The 19189-nt window shown below is 36.8% G+C and overlaps 1 protein-coding gene across 2 annotated transcripts in view; it reads right to left on the bottom strand.

The window, feature by feature from the left end:
- Positions 1–65: 65 nt before the first annotated feature.
- LOC128532832 (endothelial cell-selective adhesion molecule-like) overlaps positions 66–19189 on the bottom strand; it is a 38886-nt gene continuing 19762 nt past the window's right edge. The window contains exons 2-8 of one of the 2 annotated variants that reach the window (XM_053506932.1): positions 10955–11100; positions 7192–7393; positions 5682–5837; positions 4741–4785; positions 2791–2913; positions 2575–2704; positions 66–2018 (exon numbers count right to left, since the gene is read on the bottom strand). In XM_053506932.1, coding sequence (XP_053362907.1) covers positions 1592–2018; positions 2575–2704; positions 2791–2913; positions 4741–4785; positions 5682–5837; positions 7192–7393; positions 10955–11100 — 1229 coding nt within the window. In that variant the 3' untranslated portion in view covers positions 66–1591. The remainder of the gene's footprint in view (positions 2019–2574; positions 2705–2790; positions 2914–4740; positions 4786–5681; positions 5838–7191; positions 7394–10954; positions 11101–19189) is intronic. The other variant, XM_053506933.1, reaches the window with a different exon arrangement.

Here is a 19189-nt window from a genome sequence, read left to right as displayed (position 1 = left end):
CATTGTGGAGTTTATTCTATAGAGATCAATCTTTCGGTAAAGAAATGAACACAGTGTTTAATATAATTTATTTTTCTCTTTCATAAAAGAACTATGGTTACATCTTTGCTTCCACCATGCGGACAGTTATGGAGTATACAGGAATAAAAATAATAAAAAAATTAAATCATTGATTCATCAACGGAAAAGAAACATTCTATTCCATTTTTTTAAAACTAAACATTCAGCATTTTTGCTGGGAATAATAATTCCAATCTATGTGCATTAAACCAAGTACAGAACTAAAGAATTGGCCGTAATGTCACAAACTTGACATTAAACTCAGATGAAAAAACAATATTTCCTAAGACAAAAAAAAAGTACATGACTACAAAGACGTGCTGTTTTGCCCTTTCTATAAATAGATACATTGTTTACAAATAAGTTCACTTACTGTATTCCTAAAATACACAGAAAACCAAGTAACAAATAACTTTTTAAAACACAAAAACGGTTGTTTAGGCTGAGATATCTGCTGATGGCTGTTTAAGAGTTGGGCTTCCAAAAGGTAGAAACACCTGAGCAAAAAAGAGGCACAAGGTAACATTTAAAGTAGAACACCCCTAACATACACCTGCTGTAAAATCACTCTAATCATAACTGAACTGCATCGACTGTATTAGTGTCTGTAACTATTTATACATACCAGGCTTATAGCATTACATTCTTGACTTTCCCCAGTTTCTTTTATGAGTCTATTTTTCTCAGTCCTTCTTAAATCAAAATTGAGGTGCATATAAGTACATTACAATAGAGCTTGGTTGTTAGAAATATTCCTGCTCTGCACATCGACTGTTAAGTCTGTCACCCAGAACGCAAGTACAATGGTACAGTAGTAACTGGGTCCAAATTCCATAACACACATTCTGAGCAAAATTGCTTCCCAAAGATTGGATGAGACTTAACTTAGCTAAATGGAGTTTGTATCTTTCGAATATTTGGTGTATTTCTATTTTCTTTCACCAAAATTAGTCATATAACTGAAAGATGAGAAAGAGTTACATTGGTTCTACATAAAGTACATTGTAACTTTGAAAGAAGCCAAATTAGATTTAGCTTGGTGGGAATGCAGAAGCTTTATAAGAGACTCAACTAAACTTTAGAATACATTTTTGCAAGAGGCAAAGGCTGTGAAATTTGGCCCTGAACACTAACATTGTATTTACGTTCTGGGTCACAAGCTTCATGGTCGGAGTACATAAATCAGAATCTATTTAGATTTAAGACAGACTTAAAAAAATCTGAACTATCCCTTACAAAAAAAAAAACAGTCTATCAAATCTGAAAAAAGAGTTGTCACCCGTGTCAAAATCAATAACACTGTCTCGATTACAGATGTAGGTTTGAAAACATGAAAATATACTGTACTGCTTTAGGGGGAAACCCTGATCTTCACCCATAAAATATACTTTATAAAACAGGCTACTTATATCGGACATACTGTAGAGTATTCTAAATACTATAAATCATGTAAATCTCCAACATGTATTACAAAGTCGTCAGATCTATTTTCTACTCTTAGTAAGAGTTGGAGTATTTGACTTGACATAATCTAGACGAGTGAGCCGGCCTGTTTCTGGGCAGGTACCATGACAGGCACAGCGCCACACAGTGGCCCAGATGTGATGAGTACAGGAGTGGGGCAGGGTGCCTGTGGCTGAGCTCCATCAGTCCTGAGTGTGCTGCTGTTCTTTGGTTGCTGGTGATGTTGGGCAAGGGTAGGCATCTTGCTGACATTGTAGCCAGGCAGCCCATGGAGCGGATTGGGCTCTCCTGGGTACAGTTGTATGCCAGCTGGAGCAGTGGGAATGGAGTTACATCCCCCACGGGAGTATGGGTAGTGGTTGGTATGGATGTGAGGAGGGTCCTGGGGGGCAGGACTGTTGGCTATAGAAGACAGTGTGCCATTCTTAGAGATGATGTCTGATGGGGTAGCGCTCTTAGACCAGGAGACCCGCTTTGGAGCCTGAGCATCCTCCCTGCAATGAATTAAAGTACAACACATCGTACATTTTCATCTATTTCCGTTTTATATTGTCTTTCTCTCATTCATGTATTAGCCTTCTGTGCAATTAAGACAAAAATAGATTCACAATATTTTTCACTCTAGGTTGTTGTTGCTCAGTAGTGACCCGACAGCTAGCTCTATCATCCGGTCACCAGGGAGTGTAAGGATTATTGCTGTTCACATGTTGTTCCTTTCTGATTTCTTAGTCAGATCGGATTTGTACAGTATGTCATGAGGGTTCACATTTAACAAAAGAGTTCTCGACCATCATAAGCTCAGCTCACAAGCTTACAGATTTGACTATATTGTTTAAAGTTACTATAACTGATAGGGGAGAGAGAGAGCACGCCATCAGTTGTACTCTCTTGGGTCATGCATCATGGATGGAGTGTAACTTGCAATTTCTGTTCCACTGGTAAGTAGTACACAGAACATGTGGGTTAAAAAACATTTTATTAACTCCCACACCACTACTGAAACAGACTGGAGGAACCTCTTTAATAAAAAAAAAAAAAAATGTTGCTCACTTGATTTCATTGGCCATTTCCTCTTCTATGTCACATTCCCTCCTGAAGATCAGGACCAAAAACAGGACGAGGGCCATGATCCCAAAACCTGAACCCACAGTGGCTCCTGCTATAAACCAGATATTGCTGGCTGCAGGGGAATATACACAGCAAATTTGTCTCACCTAGCAGATGTAATTACACAAGATGCTGCCTGACTCTTGAGTTAGTACTTACGGGTAGAGACTTCCAAGTTGATGTGGCAGCTGTCGCTTCCGGCTGTGTTGCTGGCCTTGCACACATATTTTCCTGACATGCTTTTGGTCAAGTTTGTCAGCTTCAGGGTGCCCTGCCTTTCATCTAAAAGATATCGCCATTTAGACATACTAAACATTATACTCTGTATTTTTATGTATTAAATTTATAAAAATAATTGATTAAAAGGACGAGTAAAATGTGATCTGTAGATCTGTGTAGTGCTACAATACTAAGAAGAAGTGCATTAAGACCAAGGTACCAGGGTTATGGGATTAACACTAACATACAGTACATTCATCATTGACTGGAATGAGTAGGGAGGTCTTAAGGGTCGTACCGAATTTCTACCAGTCTCTCTATTAGGGCACTCTCACATCAGACAACAACTACCAACTAGGAAATTTGTGATCCATGATGCTGAGACACACAATACAGGCTGACCGCATCTTTTCAACCTGCTGCTCATCATCTGACTGCTATTCGGCCCTTCCTCTTGATTACAAATGCCTAAGATTGGCTAGTGACACGATGATTGATGTGAAAGGATGGGTATGCCACCTTTCTAGGTTCCCAGGTACAGATGGTCATGGGATGACCCAGGAATCAATCTCATAATTTCCGTATGCTAAATATACATTTTCAAGACGCATATTAGTGTACAAGGGTAAGTTAAAAATTATCCACATTCTGGGTATATTGTAACTTCTGTTGGTTGTCTTATTAGTCACTTTTTGTTCAAGGCTACTGTCTCCCCAGTCACTGCAGTGCAGTTGCAGTAATTCATTTTTTTGTGGTCTGAGGGTTTACCTGATGCCGTTATTAATAAAATACTTTGTACACAGTATGGAAAAAGTGCTTTGTCGCAACCTTCCTTGAACTTCTCTATCTATTCCTACACAAAACACTTTCTGTCAAGACTCAAAACAAAAACTTTTTAAAGTGTTAAAGCATCCACCCTATAGTCCTGATCTGGCTCCATTGGACTTTCACCTGTCTGGTCTCCTGAAAAGCAATTACGTCGAATAATTATTTATTTGTTTTTTATTAAAGTTTACTCAAATACATTTTATAGCCAGAGTGCAGATAATTTTTGACTTATTTTCGTAGATTGGACAAGGATCTAAACACTGAACTGGAGGTGCTCTACTACATTAGCTAAGTAAAAATCCTTCTTTAGGTCATAAATTCTTATATACCACTTTATTTGGAGCTCCAGTTTATATGTTTGTTCATGCAATTATTCAATTAACCAGTCATGTGGAAGCAGCGCAATGCATAGTCTCATGCAGATATAATTTATGCACTTCACTTAAAGTTTGCATCAAACATCATAACAGAAAAAAATGTGATTTCAGGACTAGTCCTGTATTAGTACATCGCAATTTTTTGTAAAACTGAGTTTCAAAATATCTTCACTTTTGAAAGAAATTTTCAAAAGATACATTTTCAGAGAAATAAAAAAACAAAACGCCAGAATCCATAGTAAAACCTATACATTTTAATAGTAATTTAATTTTTCATGATTTTAACTTGTTATTTAGTCTAGAACTCAGGCATTTCACTTCATTAGTTTTCATACCCCTGTTAAAAGTGTTAACATCATGCCAACTCTTGTGATCTGATACAGGAATTAAGACAATTTATGTGACAGTGTCTCAGTGTCAGTATATAGTCGGTAACTCCACAAAGTGTACTTTGTGTTAACTAAACCTCATTAACTGTTATATAAATAAATAAAAAAATATTAAATAAATATTCAAATATAAATATGTTTTTTTGTATAAACACTTGTACAGTATGTGGGAGATAAGAAGCTTCACATTTTCCTGCATTCTGATGATGTTTGATTTGAATGTTCCTTATAAAGTGGTAGGTGAATATATCACCTCATGTTATGAATCTATTTGAACTAATTGTCTAATTTCTTACCCATGTACCCGAGCACTAGCACAGGCTGAGGGCATGACCTCCCCTCTGGGAGAGCAGTGAAAAAATGAAAGCAATGAGAGGTTGCCTATGTATTGATAAGTGTGGGACAGACAAGGAAATAAAGAATGTGCTGTTTGTTTGACGTATCAATATTCTACGTCAGCTGTCTTAAAGAAATGTTATGAGAACTGTGATTATAATGTCAAAAGGCTTGACTGATTTCCTGCAGGATACGAATAAGAGGTCCCATTTTTATATAGAGCTGATTTTCTTTCAAGCACATATGAGTTCTCATTATTTGGACTTCAGTACTTTCCAGCTACCTTGTCTGAGAACAGTACCAGGCTGTCCCGCCTGTCCAACCTCCGACTAGGAGGAGTTAAAAAAGATTTCTCGGCTTCCATGGCTAGATTTCCCATTTATGACAGGTGTACAGGGTTTTATTTAATTTATCAATAAAATTGTATTATGTCATAAAGTTATTTATACTTAAATGGCTGATGTAAGTGACAGCTACGATGCACGTATCAAACCACTAGCTGTATGCTACAGTATGCCTGCCAGGATGGCAACGGCCAGAGCTCCCATAGTTGAGCTTCAAAACATTTCTTCACGAAACCCATGGATGATGTCACAGACAGTTTCTCCAGTTCTTTTTATATAGTCTATAGTTAGCCTTCACCCTGCCTAAATGGAAATCCAATTTTTTTCCGCCAAATTTTGTAAAATCAACTAAATCAATCAATTAAACAATTAAATTGGTCAAGCTGCAATATTTGTACAAAGATGATTAAAGATCATGTGTTGCGTTGTCGGAGATGTATATGTTGACTATACCATGTTGTGCCCAAACACCAAGGAATATTCTTAAGACCTGTAAATGTACATGCTGAATAAGAAATCTGATATTGACTCTGATGTACGGCAGTTAATGCACTCACTCTGCATTGGAGGGAAGTAGATCTCGGAGACAGGAGCAGCCTTGGTCCACTTGTACTGAGGAACAGGTTTGCCATAGCTGGACTTGCAGCTCAGAGTCACGTTTCCCCTTAACACAGGATCACCGGTAATAGAGCACACTGGAGGGGTTGGAGGAACTAGAAATGCAGAGATAATCCACAAAGCCCAAGTTTATCAAATGTGATCAATCATGATTAACCAAATGTGACTTTTAATTGTGCAGAATAACAGAAGAGAGTTATGAGAGAAAAAAACTTCTAATTTTCTAGATTTTTCCCTTTCACTAGTGCTTGGATACTATTAAGGTAGAAAGTTTGCTTAATAGACCAGAGTCATGATTGGACTGCCTGCTTTATGCCTGAAACCCTAGCCTCCCAGGAACTCCTTTAATGCCCCAAACATGTGAACTGTATTGGAGATGTCCCATCCCAGCTTTTACATTTAGGTATTTGGCAGATAAATAAGAGCAAATGTAAGTTGCTCTTATTCAGAGCAACTTACATTTTTATGTCATTACACATCTGAGCAGTTGAGGGCCTTGCTCAAGGGCCCAACGGTGGCAACTTGGTGGTTGTGGGGTTTGAACCTGGGATCTTCCGAACCGTAGTCCAATGCCTTGACCACTGAGCTACACCTGGCCCTGGCTTTTCTCCTGTAATGTGCAAGTTGTATTCGTGAATGATTGTGTGTACAGTTCCCAGAGACAGATCAGTTTTTTTTTTTAAGTTGGCGACAAGTTATCTGTTGATTTTCAAGGATCAGGTATTCCATAGGTGAATTTCCAAGGGAGCGATTTCAGTGGACTCTAAGCCACCTTGACTGGGATCATCATTCTCAGACATACTGCCTTCTTTAAAATGTTTGCACTATTTAAATATTTCACTGCGACTAAGAGTCATTTCACCATACTATGCTTGAAGTCTTCTGTAAATGTCAAAAATCAACTAAAACTTAAATCAATAAAACTATAGGGAAAAATCAGTTTTTACTTAAATGCCCCTCGTAATTGGAAGTAGCAATGCATGGATTCAGGGAATCTGTGGACAATCTTATGGAAAAAAATAAAATAAAACAAAGATTCTTTTAAATGAAGAATATTTAAACAAAGTATATATAAAAAACACCTTTTGCACTATTTGCATTTGGTTGCACTGTTACTACTTTGACACAACTTTGGGCACACCCTTCTTTCTGGACAGAATAATTGAGGAGCGTGTATTTCATGGCATGACCACTGAACCTACTGCCACAGCACCTATCAAGTTAAGAAGTTTAATTTGGGACAATTCTGTGTAGTTAAAAGTGAAAAGTTTCAGATCACCTGTGCGCATCCATAACTTTAATGATCCTTAGCACCTACTGTACCACAATAGTGTGTGAAAAGGTTCAACTGATGCAGCATTTATGCAGAAGCAAACTGTGAATCAGCAATACTAAAGCAATTAAGGCTAACAATACGAAATCTTTTTTCAAGTTTTTCAATGCACTCACCTTTAACGTCAAGGTTCAGCTCCCCAGAGAGAGTTGGTGCTCCAGGAATGATGACGTTGCAGAGATAATTCCCCGAGTCAGACTCCTGAGTGTTGTTAATGTAGATGGAGAGGTTGGTGGAGGGCATGGACACAGCGAAGCCAACACGTTTTCTGAATTCAGAACTTCCAATCCCGATCTCTCCTGAAGAATAGGTGATGATCTGCAATAGCACAAAAACAAATCAGTAATTTTGGGGACAACCCCACCTCCCTCCCTCCTGCCCCTTTCGGTCTAAACCATGCTATTTTGTAGCCAGGGTTGAGTTGGGGGTTGTATAAAGTTTTAAAGGTTTGTCCTAAGGACTTATAATTAGTCATGTGGCGTGCTTAAACACCAGACCTGCTGATCAGCAACCCAGCACCTCAAATGCCTGAACTGCCGCAGGACAAAACAACCCTTTTACCATTTCTTTATGCAAGTCATTATTGGTTATTAGATCATGCATTTAACCGATTTTATATTACCATTCTAGCATTTTTTTAAGTTTTTAATTTTACTGTAGTATGTACCAGACTAAACTTTACACTCCCAGTCAAAAAGTTACACCTTCCAAGTCCCTGGTCCTTGATTTTTATTTCAATGCTAAAAACATCCAAAATATGAGGTGCCGTTAATTGGCGATTTTTGAGGCTGGTAACATTAAATGAACTACTCTGCAGTAAGTTTTTGTCTTGCTTTCCTGTGCTGATCTTCACCATGGTTTCATCATGGGGCTTGATGGGTTTTTACAATTGCACTTGACAATACTGTTTGTGCAAGAACTATTCCAGCTGACAGCTGATGCCTATGTCTTAACATAACAACTGAATGTGGTTGTTACTTAATTTATTTAATCCCATATGTGTTATTTTATAGTTCTAAAACACCCAGTATTTTTCTTAAATGTAAAACAATAAATTACAAAACAAAAAGTACTGAAGAAGAAGGTGTGTCATTTTGTCTAGTACTGCAACTGACTAATGATGTGCACTACTGTGCAAAAGACTTGAGCCAGCCTTGATTTTTTCATATGTTGCTTGTCAGACTTTGTATTTTTTATTTTATTTTATTTTTATGTAGTCTGGGGGAATTGTTCTTTACGCTTCCTGAAGGAATTTTCTGGCTCTCATTTTTAGTCCAGTACCTGTACATGACCAGTTTCAGAGGAATGTTTTTGTTTGTTAAGCCACAGAGTGACCAATTAGTCATTCAAGCATAAAAAATGTCTAACTTAAGGGATAAACCAATGAGAAACAGGTGCAGATCACAGATGATCAGGCCAGTGATTAGTATACCGGTGCTGAGGGGTTAAAACAGACAATTCTTCAATTTAATCTACATCATATTTTTTTGCACACCTATAGGACTATAGCAATGTCATGCAATGTCAGTGTAAAACCAAACCAGCCACCATTTTGTCTGACAATCTGTCTGATGTTTTACAATGCCGGGCAGCTTTTGAAGCAACACACAAGGTCAAAAACCTGAAAGACAGTTTTATCAGTTTTTCACTAACAGAAAAGGAAAGAGATTTGTGGCTATCAACCATCCAGCAGGGAGACAAGGCTAATACTGGTCAAGGATGTGTTCCTATTGGTTATCACTATAGAATGTGTAGTGACAGTTTATTTCATTTGGCATATTAAAGTAAATACATGTTTAATAAATTTACCACAATATACAGTTTATCCAATATACATAAAGCAGATAGTGCTACATTTACTGAGCTTCTTATAGTATTGTAAGTATTCAGTAGCATTTGCTATATTTTTTACTAGCTGAAGTCCCTGTTGTTGACGGGAAAACAGTTTATTGAAAAAATTAGGCGGAACTCTCTGCCTAACCTAATAATACGAAGAAATAATCTTTTGTAAGGTTGACTATCTTATACCTTGTTCACGCTATGTTGTACACTCACTGTTCGGTAATCAGAGTGTGAATCACTTATGAGAAATCGAAAAAGTAGATTGAATAAAGATTAAGTTTTGTCTTAAAACAAGCTCAGCTTTGTTATTTCAGCCGTGAACATATTAACTAATCCCAATAAAAATATTTATATTTTTATATTTGCATCCCAGCTAGATGGCGCTCTAGACAGACCAGGCCAACTGAAATGCATTTTAGGCACTTAATCCAACTGGAACATAACTTCTCATAATTTCACTTCTATTTAGCGTTTTGATTTTATTTATGGAACAGGATTAACTTCATTCAAATGCAGAAGTATTGCAAAATAATCATTCATTCTCTAACTCACATCTACTGCCTGTTTTCATTCTTCTGCATGAGAGAACACCTGCCAGGGTAAATTTTTCATCACACTGGTTTCATCATGCGAGCTAAACAGCTAAATACACTGCTGTAAGCGCAGTGACATTTTGGATCAGCTATATATCCACTGAAGTCACACATATCAAACATGTCTCACAGAACAGCTGCTTAAATCGTGCATCTCAACTAAAACGCAAAAATATCTGAGGCCGCACTAAAAATACACAAACTATTAGACACTGCTGAACTAATAATTAGATGGTAAAATCAGCGTACTTTTATAATCATAATTGCGTGTTCCACTACATTAAAACCCTTACGCCACAAATCAACAGAACCAAAAGGTTTATTAAGGTTTTTAAGGACTTTGTCAGGTTTTTAATTACTACTATATGGTAATTACAGCCCGACCTAATCCCAACATGCCACTTCCTAGTCACTGTTTAATGTATAAATAGTAGTTATCTTAATAAAAGCTAAGTACAACATTTCTTGTAGTGCATGTACATGCACTGTAGGCATGATTTGCGTCTGCTGTTAACTCTTGGGTACTTCAACACATAATTAAACCCACCACATACAAAACAGTGAGAATTTAACCCTATCTTACACTTTCAACACAACAAATCAACCAGGAATTATGTGTTTTTAACTGGCGGCCTAGCTGATGAGTTGAGATCCATAAGAATCCATAAGCTCTGTAAAAACCAATATATAAGAAACCATTAAAAAGCACACTACTGAGGTAAATTTCATCCTCACTTTATTAAAACATCCACCCCTCCTGGTCAGGATTGAGGTGAATCCATTGAGCCTCATCCAAAAACACTGAATGGGGCACCAGTCCATCTTAGGACACCATGCACAAACATTTCCACACTTTTAATCAAAAATTGAAGCAGTTTATTTTAGCTGAAGCACCTGGCATGTTTTTAAAATAAGGAACAAAATCAGGGAACCTGGAGGAAACCTATGAGGACATGGGGAACACATATACAGAAACTCAGAATGGACCTGAAGACGCTGGAGCTTTACTTTCCTTAGATATAATGCTAAATAGTTAGTTGTGTATGACAATTTAAAAGCAATAAATAAAAACAGTGCTCATTGTTTTTTCCATAACTAACACTTTAAACTGAAATTCTGAGAAAAAAGTCCTAACTTAATGCAACATTTTGTGCTACAGATTTACTGGTTATAACAGTAGCGTTGCCTTGTGAAACAGGCTAACTAATTAATTCAAAAGAGTCGGTTCAAAATAATGATTTGTCCATGAGTCAGATGTCCCTGGATTTGAGCATACACAGTGGAACGTTCTTATAGTAAGTCCTCAAATGACGTTACTGGACCTATTTTAAAATGCAAAACATCTGTGGCTGCACCAAAAATACACAAACTATTAGAGACAATGCTGAACTAATAATTAGGCGGTGAAATCAGTGTACTTTTGCTGCCAGCACTTGTCACTCACATTTTTGTACTCTCTAGCCTTGAAGTTCCAGATAACTGTATTTTTCTCGATGACGGATGTGGGCGTGTACCAGGCCTCCAGAACCACCATTTGGCCCTTGATGGCTTCTATGTCTTTCTTTGGCATCTCCACTCTCTGGGAATCACCTGCGATGGAGGCAAATTGGAGCATTTAAATTACACAAGCAGTTAAAGATCATAAAATAAATCAGCTGAGTTGCCGTAGTATATATATGAATAAATATATAAAAATATAAAAAATATATAATAAATATATACTTTTATGGTATATATGGTATAAAAAAAAGCTACATTTTGGGTCCTGCAATAATCGTCATCCACAAGTCCCGGCATGGGTCAGATCCCAGTCAGGCCATGTCAGTATAGTTCATAGAACAAAAACTGAAGACCAAAAGCGAGAATAAAAAGGGATCCTAACACAGTATTTTAAATACTGTACTTTTAGTGCAAGGATGTTGCGATAATGTCCTCTATTGGGAAAATGTTATTTTTAAAAGTTATAATGACTTTAATGTTGAGATCTCAGTAAATTATGGACCTGAACACAATATTGTAAATACAACCTTAAAACGACAAAATTGTAACCATTATTTTGAGCATTTATGCATATATTTGCACTGACCACATCCATGTTCCCTTAAGTTTTTAACAGTTTAAAAAAAATCTTTTTAAAAAACAAATAAATTATGTTTAGTGGTATTAAAATTGTGTCCCCAAAAAAATTTGATGTGTTTAAGGTCAATGTCCTGTTGGAACCCTTAAAAGGTTTACACTTCCAAACATAGCTCTGGTCAAAACTTTTCTCAAGAAGGCCTTTTCTGATCCAAAACGTTCTCCTATTAGTTGAGGGTTACAGTTTCTGTCTCCTTCTAGACCTTGGCAAAGTCTGTTGTTTACTGTTGCATACTGACCTTGGAATCTGCAATAGTTTACGGCTACAGAGGATGTTCCTAACGTTTCCCCTTTTACTGTGTGTTTTAGACCATTTAACACCAGCAATTTAGACCATTTAATTTTAGACCATTTAACAGCAGCAAGTTTACCTATATAAATGTAAAAGTCTAAATCGTTCTTGAATAAAAAACTGAGCCGTTGATTCAATAAATCGAATTGACATTAAAAAGTTCAAATAATAACAACTGATTCTAGTCCCGATGCATATTTAATGTTATATGTTTAGATGTTATACTTAGCTAGTTAGTTTTTTGTTAATTTATGTTGTAATTTATGTTAGGTCTCTCTGTCCTGTCTCTGCTAGCCAGCTAACTAGGCCTCTTGGTTAGCTAGTTTAGTGTCTCTGTTAATTTATGTTGTAGATTTATGTTGCATGTAGCACCTTGGTCCTGGAGGAACGTTGTTTCGTTTCACTGTGTACTAACTGTATATGGTTGTAATGACAATAAAGCCTACTTGAACTTGAACTTGAACTTAAATGGTTGTGCAGCTTTCTATGTGTGCTTATATTTGCTAAGATTCGGTTGTTTCGTTCTGTGGAGTCAGCCATGTCAAAATCCACCTCCAAGTTTCAAACTGTTACTATTACAGAATAAGTGACATCATTAGGGCAAGACTTTTCAACCATTTTCCAGGAATTTAACTTTTGACTCCAAAAGTGCACTACCTAAAGAGCTAGGCAGCGTGCTATAGAGTGAGTGTAGCTTCTCTGAGTCTAATTTCAGCTGGTGGAGCACAAATAAACAGAACATTTAGTCATATGTGTGTGAACTGTCGCTTACTGAATATTAATATCTTGCTCAAGAAGCTGTTGTATGAAAGCAGAGTTGGACCTGCTACTGTGTCACAGTCATGCTGATATTTAGTATAACCACACTCTGGCTTGTACAATGTGGCTTTATTGTAATTTTTAGGCTACATGTTAACGGCCAGGAATCTTGAGCGTGGAACCCAGAAAGAGTGCTTGTGTTTCTTTATTTACCACACTAATAGACCTGATATGCTGTGACCATGTCAGTGAAATAGCCACATTGTATGCACTGTGCATGCACTATCGACATTTTTTTTTCTTATCCAGCAATCTGCAGCCACGTCTATGTACAGCCATGTCTATGGAACAAGCTAAAGTAATTGCTCAATGAAGAATAGTGACACAACTAGACAAATTGCCCAGGCATGATTCACTGGGATACAAAGAATCCGCACAGTGTGTTTGTTCAATTCTAATGGATTCCTATAAATGTATTTGCTTTGACATGGCAGGTATGGATTAAAACCTTGTTCAAATTAAAAAACTAACTGCAGCATTCAAATGTCTGTGAACTAGCTTTTAATTAGTCTTAATTTCCAACCTGCATAAAAGGGTATGTTTAATAATTCTATCCTAAAGTGCCTAAAGGAATCAAGAGGCTTTTTACCAATTGCCTGGATGAAAGCACAAGACCTGACTGTCAACAGGAGTCCACTCTCATTAACCAGAGACCCACAGTGTGCCAAAATAACCTCCTCTCTCACTTGTCTCCAGCACACAAGAGTCTTAGAGATAAAGCAATTGGAGAGACAAGCAGCCTTGTTCTGAGGTCTCTCTTAAAATAAACGCTAATCTTGTGTGAGCGAAAGTGGCAGCAACACATCGGAGAGCCGCATAGCCACCAGGGCCTTCAGGCTCATCAGGCATGACTGACGAATTCCCAGCTTATTTCAGACTCAATAGACTGTATTGTTCCAAAAACTATGGAATTAATAATCTCTCAGTTCTAGGAAAGTAAAAGATAAGAGGGTCAGGTGGGTCAGAAAGGGATCGCAGAAGAGAATGTGATTTGTTTCCAGTCTTTGTAGGTTAACATTAAGCTCTGGCAGATGGTGCTCTGATTACAAAAGAAAAACATGGGGAGAAGGCTGCTTTAAACAGGATTACATTAACGTACATTAGCTTTCTTCCCATGACTATTTGAAGTGATTTGGAGAGTGCTATCTCAGATGGTCCAAATCCCCTCTTAAGCTTTAAGGGCTTTTAAATTGACTCTTCATACATGTATTGAGTGTCGACCCAGTTCACTCTCTAACCTTATTTCTTCTTTCCTTCATGCACAACACAAACTCACACACAAATCAAGACTATAAAGAGTATTCATTAATTACTGTACTTAGTATTAATGCCTTTAGGAAGCTCCACATCCCACAAGAATTATATTATAGTTGCACACATTTTTCTTAACCAATAGTCAAGCATGTTAACAGTTGAACAAACGACAGTTCATGCTGTTGAACAGTCGGTTTACTGAAAAAGTTTTAAAACAACAGCAGTCAGATTTGTGACAGAGCTCTGTGAAAATAAAAATGGCGGGAGGGGAAGGAATCGCAGAGACCTGACTCTTCAAATAAGCTACAAGCGGGGATGCAAGTGTGTAACAGCCTGAGGTTACCACAAGATGCTAAACAAATTTATCCGTTAAATTTCTCACAACAATTAATTCTGTAAAACCTCCATTTAATACAAATACTTTTTTTGAAACTCGCATGGTTTCTAGTGAAAAGCCACAGAAAGCTGTCTGCGTCAAGGGAAGATGACCAGCCTAAGAGACTCTCAATCTCAGCAGTGTAAAGATGAACAAAACGATGCCACTGCACAAGTCATCCATCTCTCCATCGCCACTAGCATGAGGACACGATCTGCTCCTGAGAAAATCTGTGCAAGATATAATAATCCGCACAACAGACAGATGGTTGGGGCTTGCATAATGTATAGCTAGTGATCCTAAAAAAGGAAGAGGAGATGCCAACGGCAAATGGAAAAAGGAACAGATTGTATCTTACAGCTGATATTTATAAGTTTAAAGTTACCAAACCATTATTTTAAATGTTTACGATGCTGTAGATTGGATCTTATATGTATAATAACATTTAATAAACTAATCAAAGCATGACTTTTTTATAATTCAATTACATTTTATTCAGGCAGCATGCTGGTGGACTCACAGTCCAAAGACACGCAAGGTAGGCTAAGTGGTGGTTCCAAATTGCTCATAGTGTGTGAGTGAGTGTGTGAATTTGTGCCTGTTTGTGCCATGCAGTAAATTGGCACCCCATCAAGGGTGCATCCCACCTACTGCTGTGGATCCTTTGGGACAGGCTACATACTTCCAATAATAAGCGCTATAGAGAATGAGTAAGTAAGTGAGTCTTTTTTTTTAGTACTGTCAGTAAACATTGTCACAAAGCTGGTTTTCAGAAATCTGGATATATACAGTAAGTGAAATCACAAACTGCAAACTTCAGCTTCTTTATGCAGGACTGTTCTCTGCAGCAGTGTGTGCTTTTCAGGTGAAGAAAAAAAGTTGATGTCATTAATTAGTGTCATTAATGTCACAATTGGATTATATTGGAAAAAAAAGTAGGTGTGATAAGATCAGTATTTCATTCCCTACGTAATGAGCTTACACTTAATGGCCACTTTCATTGAAACACCTGTAGTCCTATTAATTCATTCAGTTGGTTGATTAGGTGGCATGCATAAAATCATAACATATTTTATGTTAACATTAGAAGGAAGAAAAATGTGACTTTGACATGGCTGATGATTCCCGACAGTGTGGTGTTCATGCAAAACAATCTATGGAGTTCACACAGATGGTGCAAAAAAACAGTAAGCAGCAGTCGGGTAAACAGAAATGGCTTAATAAGGGAAACGATAAGAGGTCAGATCGCTAGAATAGTTTGTAGGGCTGATCAATTATGGCAAAAAACAAACAAACCAAAACATATTTTTGGTCAATATTGAGATTGCAATTTCTTAACATAATTATTTGGAAACATTAAGCATTTATACAACTTCTAAAGAAATATTGTTTAACAGTGGAATTTCTTGATCTTTAAATATAATTTGTCTGTAAAAAATATAGGAAAAAGAAAGGAAGGAGAGATGAATGCTACAACCTGGTTGAGAGTGAGTTTAAGCTTTTAGTGAGAGGTGAAAGCACACTTTGATGTGGCTTGATGGTCTTCTTCCGTTGTGTATTCTGAAATTTTTTTTGTTCATTACCTTTGTAAAGAGTGGTTATTGGATTTGTAATAGACTTTTTGTCTCCTTGAAGGAGTCTGGCCTTTCTCAACGATGCTTTCCACTCATAGAACAGCCACTCAGTGGATTTTTTTTTGCTTAGTTTTTGATCGATGTGCAGTAACAATTGCTTTTCTGAGATCACTGCTTATGTCTTTACCTCTTGGCATTGTGTTCACACACACTCCAGACCAGCTTACCGCCAAAAACTTTAGCTTTTATAAAGGTTTGCAAAACTGCTGGTGAATTAATCAAGGCCTAATGATTAGCAGCACATGGGAGCAACATACCCTCTTAAATCCTGTCGAAGAAAGTAAAGGGGGTATTTAGTATGGCTCACATGTTTTTTTGTTTCATTTTAATTAAATACATAATGGCAAGATGAAAAAAGTTATATGTTGTTCGTATGAGGTTGTATTTGCCAACTGAGACACACTATGATCAGATAATGTTTTTTATGTTTTTACCCAATAAATACGATCTCATTTTTCAATGACAGCGATTCACTGTCATGTACATTTAGATCACACTATATCAATCACACTCATTAGTCTCACACAGTCTAATAAAAAATACAGTTAACTCACTAATAAACCTCCTCTCCCCTTGAAAAGTCTGGCATCTTCAACGGTCATCAACAAGGCATTCCCACCCACAGAACTGCCACTCTCTCTTTTTTTTCCGCATTAATCTGTGAAAAAGAAAATGTTGTGTGTGTGTGAAAATTCCAAGCACCATTCCAGCACATCTGGCACCAATAATCATGCCACAGTCAAAGTGAATGATTTTTTTTTCAACTGGTTTTGATTGTCATGAACAATACATTCTGCTGATCTGTATCTCCAGGGCTTTACTCATAAATGATAATTGCATGAATAGGCAGAAATACAAGTTTTCCTAATAAAGTGCCTGGTAAGCACATAACCTAAAAACAGACCAGTTTGTTATTCTGCCTAACTATTTGACTTATTCCTACTTCAAAACAGATTAAAGATGTGTGTACTAATTTGGTTAAATTAAATAATGATTAAATGAGTAATTAAATAAAATACACTTAGACCAAAGTCTATAATAAATTATAATACTGTGTTCCGATTGTATTAGAAATGTAGTGTAGCTTCACTTTTGCTCTTTATTGTTTATAACAATGAAAAAATGAGTAACAGTGTTATCCCATGGCAGACCCTACAGTATATGCAGCCTGACAAGATTATTCTGTATTTCCCATAATGCTGTGCATGTGACGAGAATCTACACATTGTCATGATGCATGTACGCAGCTACTGTAGTGGGAACGCATTAATAAAAGGAGCACACTGCTTTGTGAAAGGAATATAGATGTGACTATTTTGAGAATATAGTAGTAGAGAGAAGTGGTGTAAACTGTTATTTCTCTGAAATTGAACTACTGTTTCCAGCGGATCTCATTCCTTATTATGTGGAGAAATAAAATGAACAAATTTAGGAAATTTTGTGGTCGCTTGTTTTCTTCCAGGCGATACAGGAGTCAGAGAATACAGATCTATCAAAGTGTGACAAATTCCTATTAACCTTACTGAAATGGTAGCTGTCGGGCACAAGGCCTCACTTGCACACTTATATCAGATGACTTTTTTATTTTTATTTTCCTCCACTTTCTTTTCTAGCATCTTATTTCAACTGACACTTTAGAAAACTCCCATCCTTTTAGTGAAAAACAGACTGCCTGTCCAAAAAAGTCACCCACCGTTTCAGAAGGGTCAAATTATTGGGCTCCATCAAGCAAACAACTAAGGAGATGTGAAAGTAGTTAAGAACTCTTTAACACATTATTGAACCCTGGAAGGACAGGGTTGCACTTGAATCAGAAAAAAGGAGAGGGGGGGAGTGTTAGGATCTGGGGTTGCTTCAGTTGGTCAGGTCTAGTCTTAGCAATGTTGACCCAATTTACTGAATGACCAGGTTATCATATCTATAGAGTTTTTCTTTGTGCTCCCTAGCAAATTAAACCATTTCCCTGATTAGTGTTTTTCTTAAGGCTCCATTGCTGTTTAGTACCAATTCCTTCAGTTCTCTTCCACATTTTACACATCTTCCACATGACAGTTTACCATTAACTTTTCAGGTTTTAATAATGCATTCTACAGTTCTTAACCAAATTTTGGTAATTATTCAAGTTTTTATTAATTTCATTCATAATTTTTTTATTTTTTGTCTGCATGCCCCTTAGAGCTTCTGTTATAGGAGAAATATAACTTAATTTTTCTAATTTATCAATCTCATGTAAAGAATATCATGATTTAATGTCAACTTTTACACTATCTACTATTTTTAATTGCCACACCCTATAGCATCAGAAGCATAGATAAAAAAAAAACCTGTTTCTACTCACAACCTGTGTACTATAAAAAAACGACATCTACTATAATTATTGAAGCATCCAGCATGTAAGCGTTAAAGTATTCAAGTGTGTGTATGCATGTCATTCCAGACTCTGGCAAAACAAGGCTGAAATTCTTTTGGTTGACAGCTCCCTTAGATAAGACAGGAGCACCTGCAAACTAATTCAGCTGAAAAAAATATTTCTTTCAGAGACGGGCCAGAAGAGAAGATGGTATTAATGAATAAATAATAGAAAGCTTTGTGTCAGGATAACAGCAACATGTTCAGTTTTAATTTGTTTAAATTGCACTATTTCTAAAAAGTCAGTATACTCTTGATATTCAAATCCACTTTCAATCAATTAAGTCAGAATAAAAAAAAAAAATGAACATTGAAATTATTGTCCTTGTCCTGTGCTGTTCTAGGAAATGGACTCTTTTTTTGTAACCATGTGATTGTATCACTGTAATTGAAGTCTGTATAGGTGGCTTTTTCCGTGAGCTGGAGGCAAAATTTTTACTGAGCAGTATGTTCACTAGCGCTAGCTGGCATGTTTTTTCGCTTGTATTTTAACACCAATTGAAGTTAACATTAACCTGTGGGATGGGATTTACTGACCCATACAAACTCAATCAGTTGATGGAAGAATGTGTCAGGATTAGCTACCATGGAATGGACAGACACTGTACACACCTCTCTGATAGAGAAGCTAAGTATCTATACTAAAGAGGCCTGTTACTCATCTGTTTGTATGTCAAGTCTTGTATATGATCCTTCGGGACATCATTATAGTTATCTAAAGATTTATACACCCTTGTGTTTCTCTTTAGGCAAATCTTT

This window comes from Clarias gariepinus, chromosome 11 (genome assembly GCF_024256425.1).
Source record: "Clarias gariepinus isolate MV-2021 ecotype Netherlands chromosome 11, CGAR_prim_01v2, whole genome shotgun sequence".
Classification (NCBI taxonomy): Eukaryota; Metazoa; Chordata; class Actinopteri; order Siluriformes; family Clariidae; genus Clarias; species Clarias gariepinus.
Note: the sequence above shows the minus strand (reverse complement) of the source record. Positions and strands in the feature narration are given on the sequence as shown.